Below are 21444 nucleotides of genomic sequence, written 5' to 3'. Positions count from 1 at the left end.
TATATTCCTGGATCAATGAGTCAGACGTGCCCACACTCGCATTCATTTTGCGAAAACATATAATTGTAAGGAAAACGTTACCGGAGCCCATACAACGTTCTCCAACGTTATCTGACATTTGACCTTTTTTGAGAATGTTTTTCAGGTATTTTTGTGCCTACTTCCTTTTTTTTGGTCAGTTTATTTCTGTCTGAGAAAAAAAAGACCCTGTTGTGATTTGTCAATCAATCACCTTCCTTTTTCCGTGAAGGCCCTTGTGCGTATGAGAATATGTCAGTGCTGACATTGTATGAGAACTTTGATTTCCTCCAAAGACCATAATCAAGGAGCCGTTCAGTTTTCCACCGTGTTTATTCAGCTGCATGCATTTATGGATGCTGTCAGCCTTTAAAAAAAAAAGCTAAAAAGATATTTTTATCGAGTATTGCTATATATGTTCTTATGTGAGTCGGTTCAGTTTAAGTGAAGCGTCTTTCCCTTATGATGGCAGACTGGGGTTATTTGGTCAGATCATGAGCTTATCAGTCAAAATATCTCGTGTTGACACATATTACCTCTGCGAAAAAGGAAGTCATATTACACTTACAGCTCTCTTGTTCTGAATCACTATTTTGAACGCAACATTTTCGTAACACTAGATGATATGTATAATAATATATGTGTAATAACAGAGGCTTGTGCTCCCGTCTAGCAATGCCTGTATAAAGATTTGAATTAAAGAAATAAGAGAGAAGTGGATGGCTGCCCTCAAACTCATAAAAAATAAACAATCACTTCATAGAGATGACACAAAAGAACCGGTATAGGTTCCCTAAAGAACCCTTTCAGTGAACAGTTCATAAAAAAAAAAAAAAAAAAAAAAAAAAAAAATATATATATATATATATATATATATATATATATATATATATATATATATATATATATATATATATATATATATATATATATGTGTGTGTTTTTATATGAAAAGCATTTTAATTATATAGAGAGCATTTTTGATGTTAAAAGTTCTTTCTGAGGCATAAATATAGATAAAAAGAAAAAAAAGTCAAAGAAATCAAAACGTCCAAATGTGAATTCCTGTTCTGGTTTCAGTGATCTCTAGGGCATTTATTTCTTTTGAATTAAGCCCTCCTATATAACCAAGCGAACACAATGAAACCACACTGACATACATTCAAACTATTTTCAGCTGTAGCCTATATAATGAAGGTAGACTTTAACTCTAGAGATGAGCTGTAAATATCAAGTCAGGGCAGGTTGTGGCATTTTTATTAGGGCAATTTGTTAGACACTCTCGCAACCTTTAATATTTGAATCGTGTTGTCATTTCGTTAAATTTAGCTAAAAAAAGGCTCCTCCGTGACAACTTACCCCATATACTGTGAACGCGCGTTCAATCAGCTGTATCTTTTATCTTAGCCAATAATAACGGCAACGTTCAACAAGTTTCTGTAGCCGACCAAACCAAAGCTACAATCGAGACCAAAGCTGACTTTCAAAAACGAAGCAAACGCTGAGAAATCTTCACTGAGGTAAAGACCGTGACCCTATTAGTCCGGTAACCTAACCTCACCAGGGTCTGTTTATCTCGGCTGTGTTAGCTCTCGTTAATCTCGAGGGTTAACAAACGACTCCTTCTCCCTTCACGCGCAGAATTCATTTCTCGGGTCGCGTCGCGTCGCGCCACACCTCGTCTCCACTTGACGCGACGCAACAAAAGTAGCTAAAACACTCCACAAAAGCCGCCCGCGCGCTCGCGGTTTAAAAGCGGCGGCGTCGATTCCGAAGCGAGCGTTGCGGTTTTGTCGCGTCGCGTCTGCTTAATATCGTCTCTCGTCAAGTGCGCGATCCAGTCAGTCACTCCTCCTACAAACAACCCACGGAGAGATCAAACCCGCCCGTGTCTAACGCGTGGATCGCGCAGACGACCGCTGGACGCCCCGGCGGTGCCGCTTCTCAGCGCGGCGTTATATATCGCGAGCTTTATCGACAGAACAGTTCATTTGCCGTTTTGTGCAATGCTCACAATCATGCGCGTTTCTGGAGAAATAAGAAGTGTCGGCGCGTGATTTAGGCTGTGCTCCGGATGACAGCATGGCTAAACGAAGCACACTGTTCATCAGGATCGTGGAAGGAAAGAACCTGCCAATCAAGGACATGTAAGTGCTAGTGACTTTATGTGATAATTAATAAGATGCACTGTACAAAGATAGCGTGTGTTGGAAGAGTGCAGCCTACATGGTGATAGAGAAACTGAAAGCAGTATGGGATTTGACAGGTATGTTGGGCATTACCAGGTGACAAAATTACGTGGATAAAAAATCATACACGTTTATATTTTGTTTCAAAGAATGCTGTTTATGAATGGATCAGATTCTACCATTTAATCATAAACATGAACAAACAGGCTAGTCTGTACCTGCCCTATACCTGTAGGCTATTTGAAACACAAATAAATAAAAGTGCCTCTCCAAGGGATGCACGTATTATCGTATAAATATTAATTTATATATATTTTTGAAACAATGTTTCAGTTATGTTTTGAAAGAGATTGAAAGCCGTAACCTGTGCGCAGGTGGTGAACCGATGAACGTACGTTAAAAAGCTTTTTTATTGTACGACTTGTTGACTTTTGGAACAGAAGCTGACTGCATTGCGAAATGCATAACAGAAACGTACAGCCTAATGCATTTCTCGCAATCGTGAGAGGCTATTCAGCCATCGGATTCAGTCGGATATTTTACATTTGTTTTAATTTTTTGAAAGCTCGTGCCAAAGCACTGCGTAGACACTCTTTTCGCCCCTTAATGAGCATCATCAGTCCAATAAGCCTGTTAATTGGTTCCCTGTTTGGAACTGGCAGCGTTCCATCGCGAATAACACAAATTCATGCGGCGCTTAGCTCAGTGTTTTCTTTGTCTGGCGTGCGGTTGGAAACTCACACGGTTACGACGTCGCAACAGTAGCCCAGACGACAACGGTTTATACGTTTCTATTTCTGGCAGGGACGGCTCTCCCACGTTCTGCGTCGAAATGACTTTATCGGTTAGTAAGGTCGTCCCGCGTTAACATTTCAGCGCTGCGGTCAGTCTGAGGAAAATGTGACTCGCCGTCCTTCTCCTCCTGACTCGCTCGTTCCGCTTCCTCGTGTGATTAGATTGAAAAACTAGTCGCTTATCCAATTTGCTGAACTGTTTAGTTGGTGGCCGGAGCAGAGTGTTTGCATTCACGCCAAAAGTGCACAGCGGAGGATTGTGCATGTTCTCTAAAGACTTGCTTTAGTAAAAAATAGTACGCACCTCTTTGGATTTCCCTGCATTTCTTTCAACGACAATCCTTCTGGAAAAGATTCTAGACTCTTTAGGTGAGCTAATCGTAATCAAGCGGGCGGAGAGCAATCAGCGCCCAGGCGCAGGAAACACGATGCACTTGTTTTCTGAGATAAATATTCCTTGATTGGGACGTTTACAAGATCACAAGTAGAGAATGCAATTAGATACAGGCCTGCTAGATGTTGTCGTCGTCGTGATTTCATAATTATATATCAACTTGGATATAAAATGACAACAATGATAATAATGAATTATTATTAAAGTCAAATCGGTATATGTGTGTGTAATTGTTTCGTTTTGTGGCAATTGTGATATCGTATATCCGGCCGGTTGTTATCATAAAATAAAGCCCTTCAGCCTGTCAGGGTTTATTCTGCGATAAGAACTGGCTGGATGTACATTATCCCTTATATAACGCCGTATTCTATTATTTATTTGACTAAATATAGCAAAATAAGAAATATTTTACTGTAAAATAAAAGTATATTATAATGAATAATATATAAAGAGTAATTATTACACTACAACAGCATAATTACAATATTAATATTAACGTATAGTCATTTATTGAGACATTATATCTTGAGAAACTAGACGATTTGACACCGAGTTGCAATTTCAGCCGTGTTTTAAATGAACTGTGCAGCATTCGTCCCAGCTGTAGTTTAAGAGCAAAACCCGTTTAATTCTTGCAACTCCTTATTTATCCATTGGCTGTTAGGTCTGCGTTCATGACTGAGTCTCAGCTACGTAGTTGATAGTCTCTACTAGAATCACAAAATAACAAATGAACCAGCAGTCAGATAAGCTTGTAGCAAGCCTCATTCATGTGACGCAGAGCGTTCTGTTGAGATGACTTTAATGTTAGGTCTGGGGTCTCAGAGATACCAAAGATGTGTGTTTAAAATTAATTAAACAGTCAATTAAATCAAATGAAATTGATTGCATGATATGCTGAGACATCAGTAACACCCCAGGGACCGATTCTCACCGTTATGTTGCTTGTTAGCATGCCTGTTATTGACACACTGCCTGTTTTTTAGTGATTATAAGCATGTTTATTCAGCATATTCTACACCGATAATCCCATCCCATACCTAAACTTCACAACAACCTCAGTTCTGAAACATTTTTAAATTGGATTTCCGTTGGTTTATGGTTTGTTAGGATAGTGCAGCATTTGACCAAAATACGACTAATTGAAAATCTGGAAACCAAGGGTGCCAAAAAATCTCAATATTGAGAAAATTGCATTTAAAACGGTCTTAATGAAGTATTTAGCTATTGATATACTTATGGCAGGTGACTTACAAAATCGAGGAACATAATCTTCACCCAATATCCATGTGATCTTGAGCCATACAATGTATTTTTGGCTATTTATGGCTTGTTTTGTGCTCGAGGGTGACATATTATCTGAACTGAAGGTATCACACGTGGTCACATGAAGCGTTATAATGTATGAACGTATTTATATAATGCATACATTGTAACCAATATATAATGTATTGATGAGAATATGTAATTCTTAACGAGAAATACTTTTTAACGCATTATATGTTAATTCTTCAATTAAAATGCTACAAAATGTCCTTATTACATAGTTTCTGTTTGAGTCAGGTGGCATTTTTATTCCGTTATTTAAAGCCGATGAAATGAACACAGCGACAGATCTTTTCTTAAGTGTTGTTATGTGCATCCGTTGCTGCTCGGGATTTGGGAATTGGCAGGCGATTGTGAAGGGCCAGGTTTAAATAAACGAAACGATCGGAGGAGTCTGAGTCCGGAAGGCTGAGTTTTGACGACATTTTAAATAAATATTACAAGGTCAGAGACACATTTAATGTGTATTTTCATTTCATGCCGACTTTAAATTTCAAGTACGCGTTTAACTAATCAAATGACTCTGGGGTCTCCAAGTCCCCAAACAGAACGTCATGGCAACAGAAGATAAGAGGCACAGAGAGAATGAGAGAGGAACCTCTCCTCTTCCTCTATCCTGCTACTGCAGGTGGCATGAGGATGATAGTATGTGGTTCAACTGCCAAGCTACAGTGCTGTTTGATGTAGCACCTGATTCTGACAGCCACAGGTTTCCCCATTACACTGATAACAACAGGCGAAGATGAATCACCGCACGATGCACTCATTCTCCTCTCCCTCAGCACACACACACACACACACACACACACACACACGCGCGAATACTCATACAGCTCACCAAAGTTGCCAAGGGCAGTCATTACCTCCACAGAGGAATTTCAATATCCTCACAGTGACAACAGACATTTCTACACATGCTCTCCGTCAATTCACGGCTCGTCCGAGACAGCATGCAGTGAACAACCGTCCAAAATAGACGCGCAGCATATAGATGCAAAATGTGACAAAGAATAGGACGCCATGCTTTTATATTTGAGTGTATATTGTTCCCATAGGAATGTGTGTGTTAGCATTCATCTTAATTGGTGGCTTAATTGGTTTGTGCGGGATGAAATCAGTAAACCGTCTGCAAATAGTCTGCCAAATATTTTTTTTTATTAATGTACCCTTTTCACATTTCATATTTGGGTATGAAGTTCTACAGCTGTGAAACGGATTCCCGTTTATAGCAAAGAAAAAAAAGGTGATAGTGTTTTAATGATTTTCAGAGGAAGAGGAAGAAATATAGAGGCCGAGAGAACAATATCAAATGTAACGTTGACTTGAAATCGTCTTCACTGCAGCATTTTTTTTTGGTAATATAATACAAAGAGTAGTGTTATAAATCTGTGAAAATGGTGCGTGAAGTAGTTTTGGTCAAATATTTTTTTACTTTTCATGACAAATCAAAGTCATGTTGTGTGAGCGACAAAGTATGGGAAGACAAAACAAAACAAACCAATAAGGAAAAACATAAAAACTAAATTATTATAACAAAGAGGACCCTTAAGGATCCTCACAATTCTCTTAAAATATGACATATCTGTACCTTTTTACGACAAAGTCAGTTCAGTTTGTAAAATTTCACGTGCTGCAGTTTTCCAAAAGTGTAATAATTTATGAAGGACTAATTTATGATATTTTCAAAAGGAAAAAAAACAAACTCTATAATAACCAACGTGAATAAAGAAAAAGAATTTGGCACATGTGTTTTTTAACCAGATTTTTAAATATATCTTTGGAAAGTCTTTGACCCCATAAATGACTTTCCTCTGGAATCTCATTAATATCAATATCGGACTGATAACGATTCTGTGAAATAAAAGATTAATGAGTTCTTTCATATAGGTTTCCTTAAAGCTCCACAAAGGAAGATTCTTTGTTGGACTTGAAAAGGTTTTATTATGGAAAGAGGCTATAAAATCCTTTTTTAGTTATAATTATAACATTATATTTGAAGTGTGTGATAAGAAGACAAAAATGTTTTTCATTTAACCTTGTAAACCATAAACGTATAGTATCTTTCTATTTTAAGTATGCCATGTTGTTGATCCGAGAGAGAGCGACGGCATCATAATTAGCATATAATTAATTCTTGATTGCATAAACCAATCACGTGTGATCATGAGTTTTGCAATAACATTACTGTTCATTTCACTTGCAGAACTGGAAGCAGTGATCCATACTGCATCGTGAAAATTGATAATGAGGCAATAATTCGGTAGGTATGATTTTTTTTTCCCCTGACATTTCAATTTGAGTCCCGGTCTTTGGGGATCTAATATTGGTCCACGTTGCGATACAGCCTATAATAAGTCAATTATCACAAACTGAACAGGTTAGAAATGAAATTTTCTGTGAAGCAGAACTAATTGAATTTGTGCCACATAATTGAAATCTCTGCTGTTCCGTAGATTGCTGTGTGGTTGTACTAGAGCTTGTGTACCTCCACATTTGGCAGCTATATAAAGGTCACACTAAACAAACCTACGGTTTGAGGAGTGTGAGGTGGAGGTTCAAAAACGCCAAATATATATGTACAGTGTGGGCATATTGATTGCTGGTGCTCCACATGGAATCAAGAGTAGGAGGCAGAAGGTAGAAGAAATGAAAATCCATCTTATATGCATGAAAACCCTGCTAGGAACCACTCGCACAATGAGAGCAGTGAGGATTTTGAACTCGACTTATTAGGTTTATTGCATTGTTTTATTTGCCATTCACTCCACCGTCTCTTTTGTGACTCACTTTATTCCGAATGCCTATAAAAATAATTTCTTTCCCAGCTGAACCGCAAGGTTTACCAATCATTCTATTGATATCAACAGAGCGAATGTTACTGAGTCCGATTGTTTTCTGAGCTACTGTGATTGTTTAAATCAATCGTTTGCATTCTTTGCCCAGAATACCAAATCCGAAGGTAAATGAATGTTAAGTATGGATTGAGGTCTGATGTTTGTTTGCACAGGATCATTACCGCGGTAAATGAACCTTGTGAGACTGTTGGTGCAAGAATGAAAATGCGATACGCCGTGTTTACGAAACATATTTGCTTTTAGAGATTAACAAAATGCTAATCTTTTCTGATCAGATACCACCTGTCTGCATATCACTGCGGTTAGGACTGCTGTCTGGTTTATTTTTATATAGATTCTCCAGACATTCTTTATTCATTTAGACTAGACACCAGACAGGGGTCTTTTCCAGACTTTTAATTCCTTCAACAATGATGTTTACTAGTAAGATGAGTGTTGTTTTATTATTATTTATGTGTCATTATTGTAAGTTTTAATTATTTTTTTATTTTTAGATTATATTTCAGTTTAAATTGTACTGTTTTTTCATGTGCTTTTGCTTATATATATTTATATATATATATTTTTTTGTTGAAACAGTAATTAATTTAAACGTATAGATTTTTTAATCTAATAATCATATGTTATTTCAGGTTTAATAAAAAAAGAATATTGTTTAGTTTAAGTTTTTTTACTTATTCTTTTTCCAAAGCAATGTATGACATGTTTTATTTCTAAACACACCAGGATGATTTTGAACATTTCCCCGCATTGTGCGCAGAGTAATGATTTGTTTTTGGGTTTTTTTATCTTGCAGGACAGCAACAATATGGAAGACATTGTCTCCGTTTTGGGGTGAAGAATACACCGTCCATCTTCCTCCTTACTTTCGAACCGTGTCTTTTTATGTCCTGGATGAGGACTCTCTCAGGTCTGAACCTATGTACTATGTACTACTTACTCGGTTGAGTGTGAATGTGATACTTTTCTGTAAAAAATGCTGTTTGGCACACACTTTCAACTACTGATATGATTGAGTTAATTGAATTGAACAGTTACGCTTAGTATTTATTTTTGCTTATACAGCCGAGATGATGTTATTGGGAAGGTGTCAATCAGTAAGGAGCTTCTCACTGCTAAACCTCAAGGTAAGACAGAGTATTTCCTAGAGAGAATCTATGCCCTTTATTCACTCGCTGTGCTGAAATGGGGAATCAATACCAAGAGCCAACAAGGCATTTCTCACTGTCAGCAAGACTGAGATTGCAAGAAAGTTGTGACAAATAATCAAGTCGGACCCGTAGTCATATGGTCTTAAAAGTGGACTTTAAACTAAAATACATTTGACTGTCATGTGACTATGATAAACCACAAACTTCCTCACGTCACATTTAGATAACATTGCTACATCTCTTCATAATAGATTATTAACCCCCAACTCTGAGTGTTTAAGGCATTTTGACATGGACAATGGAATATGGAGGAAATTTACAAAGAGGGGAACAATTTATCAACGGAAAAAGTGGAAAAACATTCCAATTACTGAAGGAAGAGGGGAAAATGACATTAAAAAATTAAAAGACAAACAACCAAAAAACTATGTTTGCTTCCTAAAAGATCCCAGAAACCATAAAAACCAGTGATTATCAGTTGTCCTGTATTCACATTTTAAGTTTGAAAATGTATATAAAGATTTAGTTTTAAGTATTACACAGGAGTCCCGGTGTAGGAATTAATGTAGTAATTATTTGAATATCTTAATCATGAAAATATTTAGTGGTGTGAAAAAGTGTTGGCCGCCTTCCTGATTTTTTAGTTTGATAATCTGAAACATTAAAGCGTGACTAACATGCAATAAAAATAAAAAATTAAAATCAGGAAAGGGGCCAACACTTTTTTATACCACTCTCTATATATATTTCATAGCAATGTACTTTTTTACACCAGTGTACTCCAGCTACAGTAAGGATCCACGATGCACAGGGTTGTTGTTAATAATAACAGCCTTGTTTTAACGTGTGACTTCACACATGTGCCCCATGTGACCATCAGTGTCCCAAATTCATGTTCGCTATATACTGATTCAAAGCATAGATAACTAGGGAACAGAATGAGTAACATCCATATTCTCTTCAATTTGCACCAAGTGTTTCTCAAGGAGATGTCATTTATTTACTCTGAAAACAAGAAAACGGTACTGATGAGAAAAACTGAAAAACTGCATGAAGTGACTTGAAATGGACTGCAGTTGGACTCCCTCGTGTACTATGACCACACGTTTTAGTGGGGTTCCTGTGAGGTGGTGTTTTGAGATTGGTGCTGGTGAGTCATTGTGGTTGTCTGAGCTTGCAACTCATGTGTGTTGTGCCTGAGGGGCAAGGACACGGCAGGGTTATCCATTATCATGGCACAAAATGGAAGAGAGCATCACTCTTTGCACCCCCTGTGACGAGTTGATGATTAGTCACACAGCGCAGCCCGTCCGGGATGGAATAGAAAAGCGAAATGACACCATTCATTAACATTGTTTAGTTCGCTGTGTCGGTTTCTCAGAGAGATAGGGTATAATAATGATTGTTTGGATATGCGGCTCAGCTTGTTAGTGTTAACAATAGCCTAAACACGATAGAGAGCCCGTTAAATGTTGCCCAGCAACCCTAGCCTCATTTTTACGACTGAAACGGCTTTGTCGGAGGTAGTGCACTTTGCAACATATTGAGCTTTGGTTCTCATGTGGGTAATCCTGGTTTGAATCTGGCTCGCAGCAGTTCTTTATATGGTTCTGTATCAGTTCTTTTTCTGGTTGTTGTCTATGACCATATGTTCTTCCATATACACTACCAAAAGTTTGGAATACAATTAAGATTTTCTATATGCTCACCAATGTTGTTTTTACTAATATATATATATATTATTCCTTTAATGGAAAAGCTGAATATTCAGCATCATTACTCCAGTGTATGATTTTGTGTTAAAGACAATTTTGACATCTTTATCAGTCCTGAAAACTGTTTTTGATGGCTTCATTTGTTTTTATTAATTTACTTATAAGCCATAATACACTACCATTCAAAGGCTTTTCACCAAGGATGGATCTGAAGTGTGAAGTTAAGAGAAGTATGTTATTTATGTTGCACATAAATGCTTCTCGTTGAATTTTCCAAAAACACTGCATGCGTCAAAACTCTTTCCAACATTGATATCAATAATAACAACCAATCATAATAACTGAGCGCAAAATCAGCATATTAGAAGGATTTCTGAAGGATCATTTGACACTGAAGTCTGGAGCAGTAATTAAAATACAATATTGTTCTATTAAAAATCTTAAAAAATCTTAAAAACCCTGTTCTATAAAATCTTGATGGGGTACATGTCCTAACCAAGCACGATATGTTAAAAACGAGCCAATAAATCTCTAAGACGCCTCTAGAAGAAGCAGATCTGGCAGTATAACTCAACTGTATAACTCAAGTCAGCTTTCATTGACTTTTAAATGACTCTTTATAGAGGTTCTCTTCTTCTCCTCATCTGTCCTCTTCTCACCCTCGCTCTCTCTGCAGCTATAACAAACAAATGGCCTCACATAACCTTTCTCTCCAAGGGCTCTGAAATAGCATTTAGTGAAAGGACACGTTCTACAGAGAACAGAAATAGCCCTGTGCTCAAGTTTCCCTTGGTTTGACAGGGTGTGAACATTGAAGTTAGCTATAAGTCACATCATAGTCTAACCACACCGATAACAGCGTGAGATGGTGTGTAATTAGCTGAAAGGGGAACAGTGGCTTATTATGCAGATTTTCATAGACACTCTAACTATGACATTCTCAGAATAGAGATATATAGAAAAATGTGCGAGCACTGATAGGTACTAGATAAATCATTTTACTTGCATTTTTCCCTGTGCTTTTTTGGTGTGGATTTTGAAGGAGCATGTTCAGTTATTTTCTCCTTCAAGCTGCCGCTTTTCACAAAAAGGTGTGCTTTATGTTGTTTTAAGGCTGTGTGAACTGAATGAATGAATCAGCTGTTGTGAATGAACTGTTTGAATGAACAGCCAATCACTCATTACAACCGGTTTTAGGTTAGTAGTTAAAATTGTAATCTAAATGCATTTATTCCATCCTAATAAATAAACACCTAAAATAGCATTACGAATGCAGTTTTTGTGCTGCTTCTGCAGTGCAAAAACAAAAAATGCATTTATTGATACTGATTTGATTTGATTTGACGTGTCTTAATATTTTAATTGAATGTATTGGTTACATTTAGGAATTTGACCAAAAAGATGAATCGTACGTTTACCAAGGATATTAAAATGGCCATATGAAGGTAAAAGTGCCTAATGCAATCAATCAGTACAATAGGGCAGTAATTGCCTCTTAATGGAAAAGTTCATTTTTGTTGGTGTGGTGAATTAACCACCGCATGGAATGTGAAGAAAATTAAAAGCTTTGTGAGTCATCATGAGTCATCTGTCCATGATAGGCCAGCACAAAAACACATTGCAAAATATTGCCTAAATAGACTATATATATATATATATATATATATATATATATATATATATATATATATATATATATATATACACACACACACAGTATATTTTCACAATATTGCACACTCCTAGCAACAAATGATCTTTATGTCTGTAACGTGATTCTGATAAATTCTCACCACCCATAACATTGTAGCAAAAACCTAGCAATGTCTAAAAACATTAGTAATTTGCTAAAAGCACTTCATAGTAGCTGTACAGCCTGTATGTGCAGAAGAGGGAAGAATGCACTCTGTTATAAAGGACTTTAGCTAGTGGCTCAGCATCCGTTTGAAGCAGAGACCTTGACTCTTTAAAGGCTGGTCCTGTGTGTGTGGGCCACTGTTTTTGAACATATTTATGAGGCAGACCTTTAACTGTAAGCCAATGCTTCCTATACATAATTTCAGTAAAGCTGCCTCAACGCATGAATAACAAACATATCAGTGGAAAAAGCGCTTCTGGAAAATAGCTGTTTAGTTAAATGTAGCTGACTTTAGATTATTTTTCCTGGTTCTTTTCTTTACTTAAGAAAGAAAATTGCAGGCAAATTCGTCTGTATGAATGTCGTGTTTTTGTCATTGTTGTGGTCGAAAGATTGAAGCGAACAAAGGGCTGTTTCAGACCATTATAGTGATTTCACATTCCGTTCTCTTTTCAATTTATTTCTTTTGAGCAATACCGAGTAACAACAAATAGTATTTTCCTGGAATGCTTAAGGTCATCCCTCTCTCTCTCTCTCTCTCTCGTTAAATCTGGCACTATTGTCTGGCGTATTGAAGATACAAATTACATCTGAGCTTCAAACAAATATACGAAATGTGTGCATAATCAGATGCTATAATATCGTTCAGTTTCACAGAATAAACCGAAAGCAGCAGAAACGTTAATTCCATTCAGCTAAATGGAACGGTTTTCCTTGGCAGGCCCAATTTATTTTGGGACTTCTCACCAGAGCAATAAAGGAAAATGGACCTTGACGAGTGATACACCGGCATACTAATTGAGAGGAAAACCTGCTTATCAGACCACAGGAATAAACAAGCCTCGTGTCCACATGAGGAAAGCCAAAAGAACTGGCCAGTGACTGAGACCGAGTCTAGACGCTCTCTAAAGTATGGAGCCCCACACATGACGCATGATAAAAATAAATATGGGCAGAAATGAAGAATTTATTCCAATGACTAATTCATTCTCTTGTTTAAATACAGCAGTGGCCACGTTTCATTCCTTCAATTTAATTTAGTTAAATGTTTTAACTTGAGCGAATACAGTACGGTTGCTCTTTGCCTAAAACAAGGAAAATAATAAATAAATTGTAGGAACACTTTCTTAATGGGGACAGTTTTTCTTGTGCAGGGCTAAAGTAAAAAGATGAAAATAAGATAAATATTTAACTTTCATTATTGATTAGGCAATTGAAATTGCATTCACACAATGTGTACCAGCTCAGTCAGTCGTCATTTTTCACAGAATATATGAATGAATTATGAATCTTTAGTTTAATTGGAATCAGAATTGGATTTAAATACCCAAAAAAGAAAGGTAGTAGTTACTTTTATGATCATTTTATACATTCGGTTGACGAAAGAATTGATGTTTTATACGTTATAGTCAATTGTATACATATTTCTACACACATTTTATTTAAGTAATTCTTCACTACATCCCTTCACTTTCAGCAGTGTGCATCCTTGCGTGTTACATGACACAGTAGTTTCAATTTGCTGAATGAACAATGAGATTTGAGAGCACATTTAATGAACATCCAACATGTCAGTAAATACTCTTGGTCTACCATAAGCTTATTCTTAGAAATACAGCAAGGCCATTAATTCTATTACCCTATAAGCCTCTTAAGGCCAGAGATACTGAGGAGGAAGATGATATATTACATTTATCCCAACTGTATGCCTACATGCGTGTGTTTACTGACTTTCTCCGATCAGGTCATATGGGAGTGTTTACAGGTATAAAATAATGTAATTGAGCAGCAGAAGCCGTAATAATACTGCTCTGATTTCTGCTCCTGCATCATTATAAGGCTGTGAACTAGATTGCTTTAGGGTCCTTGAACTTGCCTGCTAAATGATTCATATCAACGTCATCGGCAGATATGTGAAATCTCCTTTTTCAGATTTGTCGATTTTTTTGGTTTGTTTAGGTGTAGATGGATGGATGAATCTAACAGAGATTGACCCTGATGAGGAGGTGCAAGGAGAGATTCACCTCCAGATTTCGGTGCTGGGAGATGGGGATATTCCACGAAAACTGTGCTGCCAAGTCCTAGAGGCAAGGTGAGGAACTGTGAGGTGCAGCAAAGTACGCGTTATATGTTTTTGTGCATCTTTAATGATCGGCGTAGCCCAAACTTTTATGGGGCCCTAAGCAGAAATTTTATTTGGAGACCCCTCAGTGATGCCAATATGACTGGTTATCGTCAAAGCTTGTTTATTCACACAAATCTAACACACCCACGATCAGTTTTGATTGTTGTAGTGTTGCTTACATATAATACATATTAAACAGCAGAGAGCATCTGTAAAACACCAACTCTTGATCCATGTCTAGCTAATTGAGGCATAATGATATTGGAATATAACAGCACTTAAAACATAGGCTAAGGCAAATAATGCTAAGCTGCTATCAGTACATGAAAGTTTATTTTTATTACAAAATTATATACCCAGGAAAGTTACTTTTAATTAAATGTTGAAGTAAAATGTCATATTATACTAAAATGTCTATTTGCTGCAGTTTTGATGTTTAAACATGAACTTTAAAACGAGGCTATGCTAACTATGCGAGGGAAGCTTTGCCCAAAAGCAACTATGGTCGCAAATGCTGTTGCTACCAATAGAGTTCAGTGGAAAAAATGAGAACAAACATAGATAGCTAATGGTGGTTTTAAGAAACACACCCCTGCCACAAAACCCCCATGTTGAATTTGTCCCCCCTCCACCCCCAAAACGAGATCAACTACCATTGCCCATCAACATAATATATCACAAAGGAAATAAATAAAAGAAAATGTCATTTCATGTAGGCTCCTCTTGGGGGCCTTCTGGTGTTTTAAGTCTGGGTATGTCCATTTGATCAATCAATGATCAATCTTTTGGTTATTTCAGATGTAAGAGGTAAAAGAAAAATACAAATACAACAATAAATGCTAGTTATGAATTTTATTTGTTTACATTAGTTAATAATAAGATAATTTTATTAACTCACATAGATTAATAAATGCTGTAAAAACATATTGGTCATAGTTTGTTCATAACTAATGCTAAAGTTAACAAATAAGATTATACATTTTTTTCAGGCGGCATAAAGGCAAAACAACAATTGTCCTTGACTATATATTAAAAGTTCAAATGCTTTGGTGACATAGTACTCAAACAGTTGTTCACTGACAATTGTTCATGCTGTTAAACAAGAAACTCTTTCTGTTTTTGTCACAAATCTTCACTTTGGACTTCAATTCCCATTACCCATTGCACTGATGACACACACACACACACACACACACACACACCTGATTGCACTCATCACAGGCTCATCTGCATTCAGTCACTCACACACCTTATAACAAACAACGGTTTCTCTCTCTGTTCCACACCGAGTGTTGTAAACGTTTATACCCTCTCCACACCGTACATAAGCCATTTTCCTGTTTCCCAGTTCCCTCTGAGTTTCCTTGTTAGATTTCCCTGGTTTCATTTTATGCCTGTTATCTGGACTCTCTCTCTGCCTGCCGTCTTGAACACTGTTTGTACCCTGATTGAATCATTGCTCGCCTCCCTGGATTATTGCTCTGTCTTGCCCCTTTGGATTACATTCGCAGCTGACTGACCCTTTCTTCTCTCTGATTTCCTCCTACATACCTGTTTGCCATTGCCTTGACCCTGCCAGTTTGGACCATGTTTTGAAAAAAAGCTTCACACTTGGATCCGCACATCTCTGGTCTCATCAGTCCTGTATTTTTTGTGGTGGTCACACTTCATTTTAATGTACAGTTCTCACCATTAACTTAACCATTGACCTGTGCCTCAATACACCCCTGATTTCCTGTTTATTAATTAGCAAGGTAGTGGCTAAGTTTAGATATTGGGCATGATTAGAATATGGTTATTCAGAATTTGTGCTTTATAAGCACTAATAAACAACCAATATGTTAATTGTAGACGTGTCAACAAGCAACCAGTTAACAGTGAGAATTGTACCCTATATGCTGAAGTGTTACCTTAGTATTTTATTATAACAGATACCGCCTGTATTTGTGAAAGAATGCAAGTCAATTAGCATGGCTAGTGCCACAAAAACCTTGAATTTTAGGTATACTTGTCAGAATTAAACCATTTGAAAAAACAAAAAATCAGGAATTGCTAGAATTGGGATGCTAAATTTGGATTTGCATCTAATAGCTTTATGTATTTTTTGCTTTGTTTCTAGAGATCTTGCCAAAAAGGATCGCAATGGGGCTTCCGATCCTTTTGTCAGAGTGAGATACAATGGCAAAACGTATGAGAGCTCGGTAAGGATGTGTCTGTATATTTCTGATTTCATCTGCCACACACTTAGATCTGTCGGCCTCCTACTGATTACAATGAACCTGTTTCCTCAAGGTGGTTAAGAAGTCCTGTTACCCGCGGTGGAACGAGAGCTTTGAGTTTGAGCTGGACGAGACGCTGGCTGACCCTGGGCTTTTGAGCGTGGAGGTGTGGGACTGGGATCTGGTCAGCAGAAACGACTTTCTGGGAAAGGTGACTGTTTCTTTGAGCATTTAGAGATGTGCGTTAGAGGACTTCCTCATGTTCTAAAGCTGACTTTTGTCTTAGTTTAAAATAACTCACAAAGCGCTGAATTAGTATGACCTTGTGTGTTTAAAAATATAAACTTTGTTATAAACTACATTGTTCAAAATGAGTGTCCTGTACTTTCCGTGGATCACAAAAGTATAACTTTTAAATGGTCATGTGGCTCTTTTTTTCATTCATAGTCTAAAAAAACAGAAGGAAATAATTGATGACAATAGTTTATAGAACTTCTGCATTATATTTCAAGTAGTGTTTTTATTTCAATACGTCATTCACATCCAGTCTACTATATATATATATATATATATATATATATATATATATATATATATATATATATATATATGTGTGTGTGTGTGTGTGTTGTCAAACGATTAATAATTATTCATGAATACATTTTTTAACATAATATGAATATGTATGTATACTGTATAAAATATATACTGCATGTGTGTGTATTTATATATGCAAAATAAATATACACAGTACACATGTGTATGTGTATAATATATATAAAAACTTTTATTTTGGATGAGATTAATTGTAATAAGATGATTAATGTAATGAGATGTTATTAAAGAAAGGTAATTAAAATAATCAAATGTAATCATATTTGATTACATTTTGATTATTTTTCTAATGAATTTTTCAATTGTCAAACATTTTAATCAGACAGGGTTAACCCTTACAGTTGAACTCAACACTGATTGCTGAGATGTCTCAAAATGCTTCATCACATCACCAGCACTTTTTGGTTTAAGATGGTTAAATACAGATTTATCAAAAAATCAAGATATTAAGCAATCGGTCATATATACGTAATCCCAAATAGTAAGCAAAACAGTTGTCGAATAAGGATGCATTCTCAATCAAATCTGTACGTGTGAGAAAAATACAGATGCAAGCCCTTTTGTAACTTTTTTTGTAACTTTTTTGTAAACTGCAATTCAAATATTACAGCAAAATAACAGTTACATTTGCTTTGAAATTCAATCACGTAATAACTGCTAATTGCGCTTTAGTGAAATTCCTAAAAGCACACAATTGAAGCATAGTCCCAGTTTCATAACGTTGCAGTTGTGCCTCTGTTTGACAGATGTTCACCGTAACATTGCCTTTGTCACCCAATAATAAGTGTTCCCGATTGCTGTGTTTAGCTTCGATTGCTTTGACAGCTAATTGTCACATCAACTGATGTGTTTTCCTTCAGGTCCTGTTCAACATCAACAAGCTTCAATCTGCCCAGCAAGAGGAGGGCTGGTTTCGCTTGGGGCCTGACAAATCCAAACACAGTGAATATGAGTGAGTGCATTTAAGACTGTTGCAAATATACACGCCGCCTAAGCAAACCTTGAACTTTGGTTGCCACAGCAACAAATATTCACCTTTAGCAGAAGGGATTTAGACGATTGGCGGAAGGACAATGAAATACAATGGATAACAAAAACTATACTTTCGTGCGACAAAAACAAAGTGCAACTTTCCTGGGAATTAGTCTAAGCTAACATTGGAGGATTGTTAGGCACTCTTCCCTCAGGCTTTCGCAGCGTTACGCTTGTGTGTTCTGGTCCATGTGTTGACAGGAAGTACTAATCCTTTCCCTGGCTAAATCCTGGGATTTTTTTTTCTGTTCGTTTGCTCTATCTCCCCCTCCACCCGTCCTTCCTCTCCACCCATAAGAGATCATTTGGCCACGTGGATTGACAGTGGGGATTATATCTCAAGCTGGCACAGGAGGAGTGGGATGGAAAGGCTTATGTAAAAACTCCAGTAAGGGGGATTCGGTTGGGTGATGACAAAAGCTATGCGTCATCTGAGAGCTTGTGTGAGTTTGTGGGTAGATTAAGACAGAGAGTGTTTTTGGGGACACGGCGTGTCAGTGAGACGCACTTGGGCGAAGGAGTCGTTGACATTCGTTCATTTGCTCGTTTATTGATTCGCTTGACGTGATTGTGATGAAGAACTTACTGTCTAAATCCTTCCACGAGTCATGCGGTTCAAGCTCCACTTCTACACGGATAAATGGATCAGGCTCGAGCACCTTTACAGAATGTTTGTGGACGAGGTGTAATATGTAAAAGACGGATAAGGGCACTAGAACGTCATGTGTAGACGCTCTCTGTTATTATTTAAAGTGTTGGACCGTTCCATATTCATATATCTTCTTAAAGGATTGTATTTAGGATGTACATGGACGGTGTATCTATAATTTTAGGATTAATCAGCGCGTTCCATTGAGATTGGCTCACGGTTTGACTTTATTTGACTTAGATTTGGGGGGGTGCTGGAGATAATAGGAGTATTTCCAGAAATGAAAATGAAGATCGTATCATCATTTACTCACTCTTATGTTGACTCTCTGTCTTCTGAGGAACTCAAGAGAAGACAGATTGTTGGTGACCAAATACTTTCAGTTCCTGTTGACTTCAGTTATATTTTTGACCAGACAGTTTCCAAATCAATGGGTACCTCTGTTAACATTTTTTGAACCCACTTTGGTCTAATTTGATCACACAATAAAAAATATATACCAGTTTGACAGATATTATTGAAATGCTAACCTAAAACTACTGTAGCTTAAAATTTTTAGAAGTATGAATTTTTACTTTTGAGCTATGGATGTTATGGATCTGGACCACCGTTTGAATGGGTTTTAATGCTCATCAAAACTGAATTTATTTGATCAAAACGCATACATTTGAGATCAAATTAAGTGAATGCTAACCTATAATATGAAATATGTTATCACAATTTTGTTTTCAAAATTGGCAGATTTAGGCTGCTTTGAATATGCTGATGTAGAACCGTCTGTTCCTGCTAAGCAGTTTTTACTTTTTTTCTACTCTGACCAGATTTAAAAAACAAGATGGGAATTAAAATGTCACAGCCAATCCCGAACAAAGGATTATTTGACTGTAGGGTTTTTTTTTTGCCCACATGCAATAACAAAAAAGGATTGTTTGATAATCATCTCTGAGTCATTGTGGCAAATACATATGTGTGTGTGTGTGTATATATATATATACACACACACACATATATTTTTATATATATATATATATATATATATATATATATATATATATATATATATATATATATATATATATATTTTAAAAGATATAAAAGTATATATATATATATATATATATATATATATATATATATATATATATATTTGCATCATCTAAGATATTGTATTAACTTATTTTTATTTTTATATTTTTTGTCTTGTTTTGTGAGGATGTCCCTGACATTATTTGTGTTTTTTCCTTAGGATGTTTTCTTTTTCTTTTTTTTTTTCACGTTCTGATGTCATCCTGATGAAAAGTTTCCCATTAAGCTCCTATAATCTCTGGCTCCCCTTGGGTGATCCGCTCTCATCTCAGTGAACAAATCAAGCTGTTGTTGTTTTTGTTTATTTTCTCTTTCTTCTCTTTTCACTCCCTCACCGTCTTCTTCCTGATTGGATTTTTGACGGCCTACCATCTGTTGCCTGCTGTTCAGTGACTGGCTGATACGGCAGCGCTCGCCACACACACATACTCTCTTCTAATTCCCACCTTCCCTCGAGTATTACCCATTTTTACAGTGAGAGAGCATGCGGTGCATGGAGTGGCTGCATGCGGAAGTTTTAAATTTTAATGCTGTTTGGAAAAAATAAAGCTTTAAGAGGGTCGTATAATGACAAATAGTTTCCTAACCTTTTGAGGAATGAATGAATAAATAATGGATGGAAATAATATTGACCGAATTGTTTCGTTTTGTTTAGTTGTTTTCGGGTGAACTATCCATTTAAAGGTAAACCATTCGTTTAAGTCTTGAGTAATTGGTTCATATTTGCTCATATTTTTTTTTCACGTGCAAGAGGAGACTATAACAGATTGGATCTTAGTAGATCCCTTTCTCCAGGGCCTATGAGATTCTCAGTTGTCTCCTCTTGTACCTTGAACCCTTTGCCAATGAATCAAACTTCCTTGTGGTTTGTTAGTTCTACGTGTAGAGCAATCAAAGAGAAAATAGGTCACAATACCTTTGGCGAATTATTCGGTTGAAAATACAGATAACTGTGGTTCAGTAAAGGCAGTTTCTACTTGTTTGGTGTGGAAACAAACCCCTGATGCTCAAGAGACTGAAACCTTGCACTGTAAAAAAAAGTTAGTTGTTTCAACCTCTGCCTACAGCTTTTTTGAGTTGGGTCAACTATTGTTTTTTACAGTGCGTGTGCTGTGCAGAGGCAGCATACTGTATTAAATCATCACAGGCCTGTAAAATGTTCAGAAATGTTTAAAACATATTACTCCAAAATCAATTAAATATATTAATTTCATTATTTAATATTTGTGTGAACTGTCTATATAATAACGTTTCACCTTTACCTTATCGTCTTTTTAAATCAAAGGCCACTCATGTCTTCCCTGTGGAGCGTTTTTAGTGTGGTCTGCGGCGTTCTGCTTGTAAAGCGTTCAGAATGGTCATTTGTGAGTTTTTATGTTGATTTGAATGCCGCCTACGTGGGCAGTGGGTTTGCGAGC

General features: G+C 36.7%; 1 protein-coding gene across 2 annotated transcripts in view; it reads left to right on the top strand.

Moving 5' to 3' along the window:
- Positions 1-1594: 1594 nt before the first annotated feature.
- Positions 1595-21444, top strand: part of rasa4 (RAS p21 protein activator 4) — a 30362-nt gene continuing 10512 nt past the window's right edge. Inside the window, exons 1-8 of one of the 2 annotated variants that reach the window (XM_043240617.1) lie at positions 1595-2165; positions 6925-6981; positions 8373-8486; positions 8642-8703; positions 14260-14392; positions 16545-16626; positions 16718-16855; positions 18120-18211. In XM_043240617.1, coding sequence (XP_043096552.1) covers positions 2101-2165; positions 6925-6981; positions 8373-8486; positions 8642-8703; positions 14260-14392; positions 16545-16626; positions 16718-16855; positions 18120-18211 — 743 coding nt within the window. In that variant the 5' untranslated portion in view covers positions 1595-2100. The remainder of the gene's footprint in view (positions 2166-6924; positions 6982-8372; positions 8487-8641; positions 8704-14259; positions 14393-16544; positions 16627-16717; positions 16856-18119; positions 18212-21444) is intronic. The other variant, XM_043240616.1, reaches the window with a different exon arrangement.

This window comes from Puntigrus tetrazona, chromosome 5 (assembly GCF_018831695.1).
Source record: "Puntigrus tetrazona isolate hp1 chromosome 5, ASM1883169v1, whole genome shotgun sequence".
In the NCBI taxonomy this organism is placed as follows: Eukaryota; Metazoa; Chordata; class Actinopteri; order Cypriniformes; family Cyprinidae; genus Puntigrus; species Puntigrus tetrazona.
This window is presented reverse-complemented; position numbering and strand designations above follow the sequence as displayed.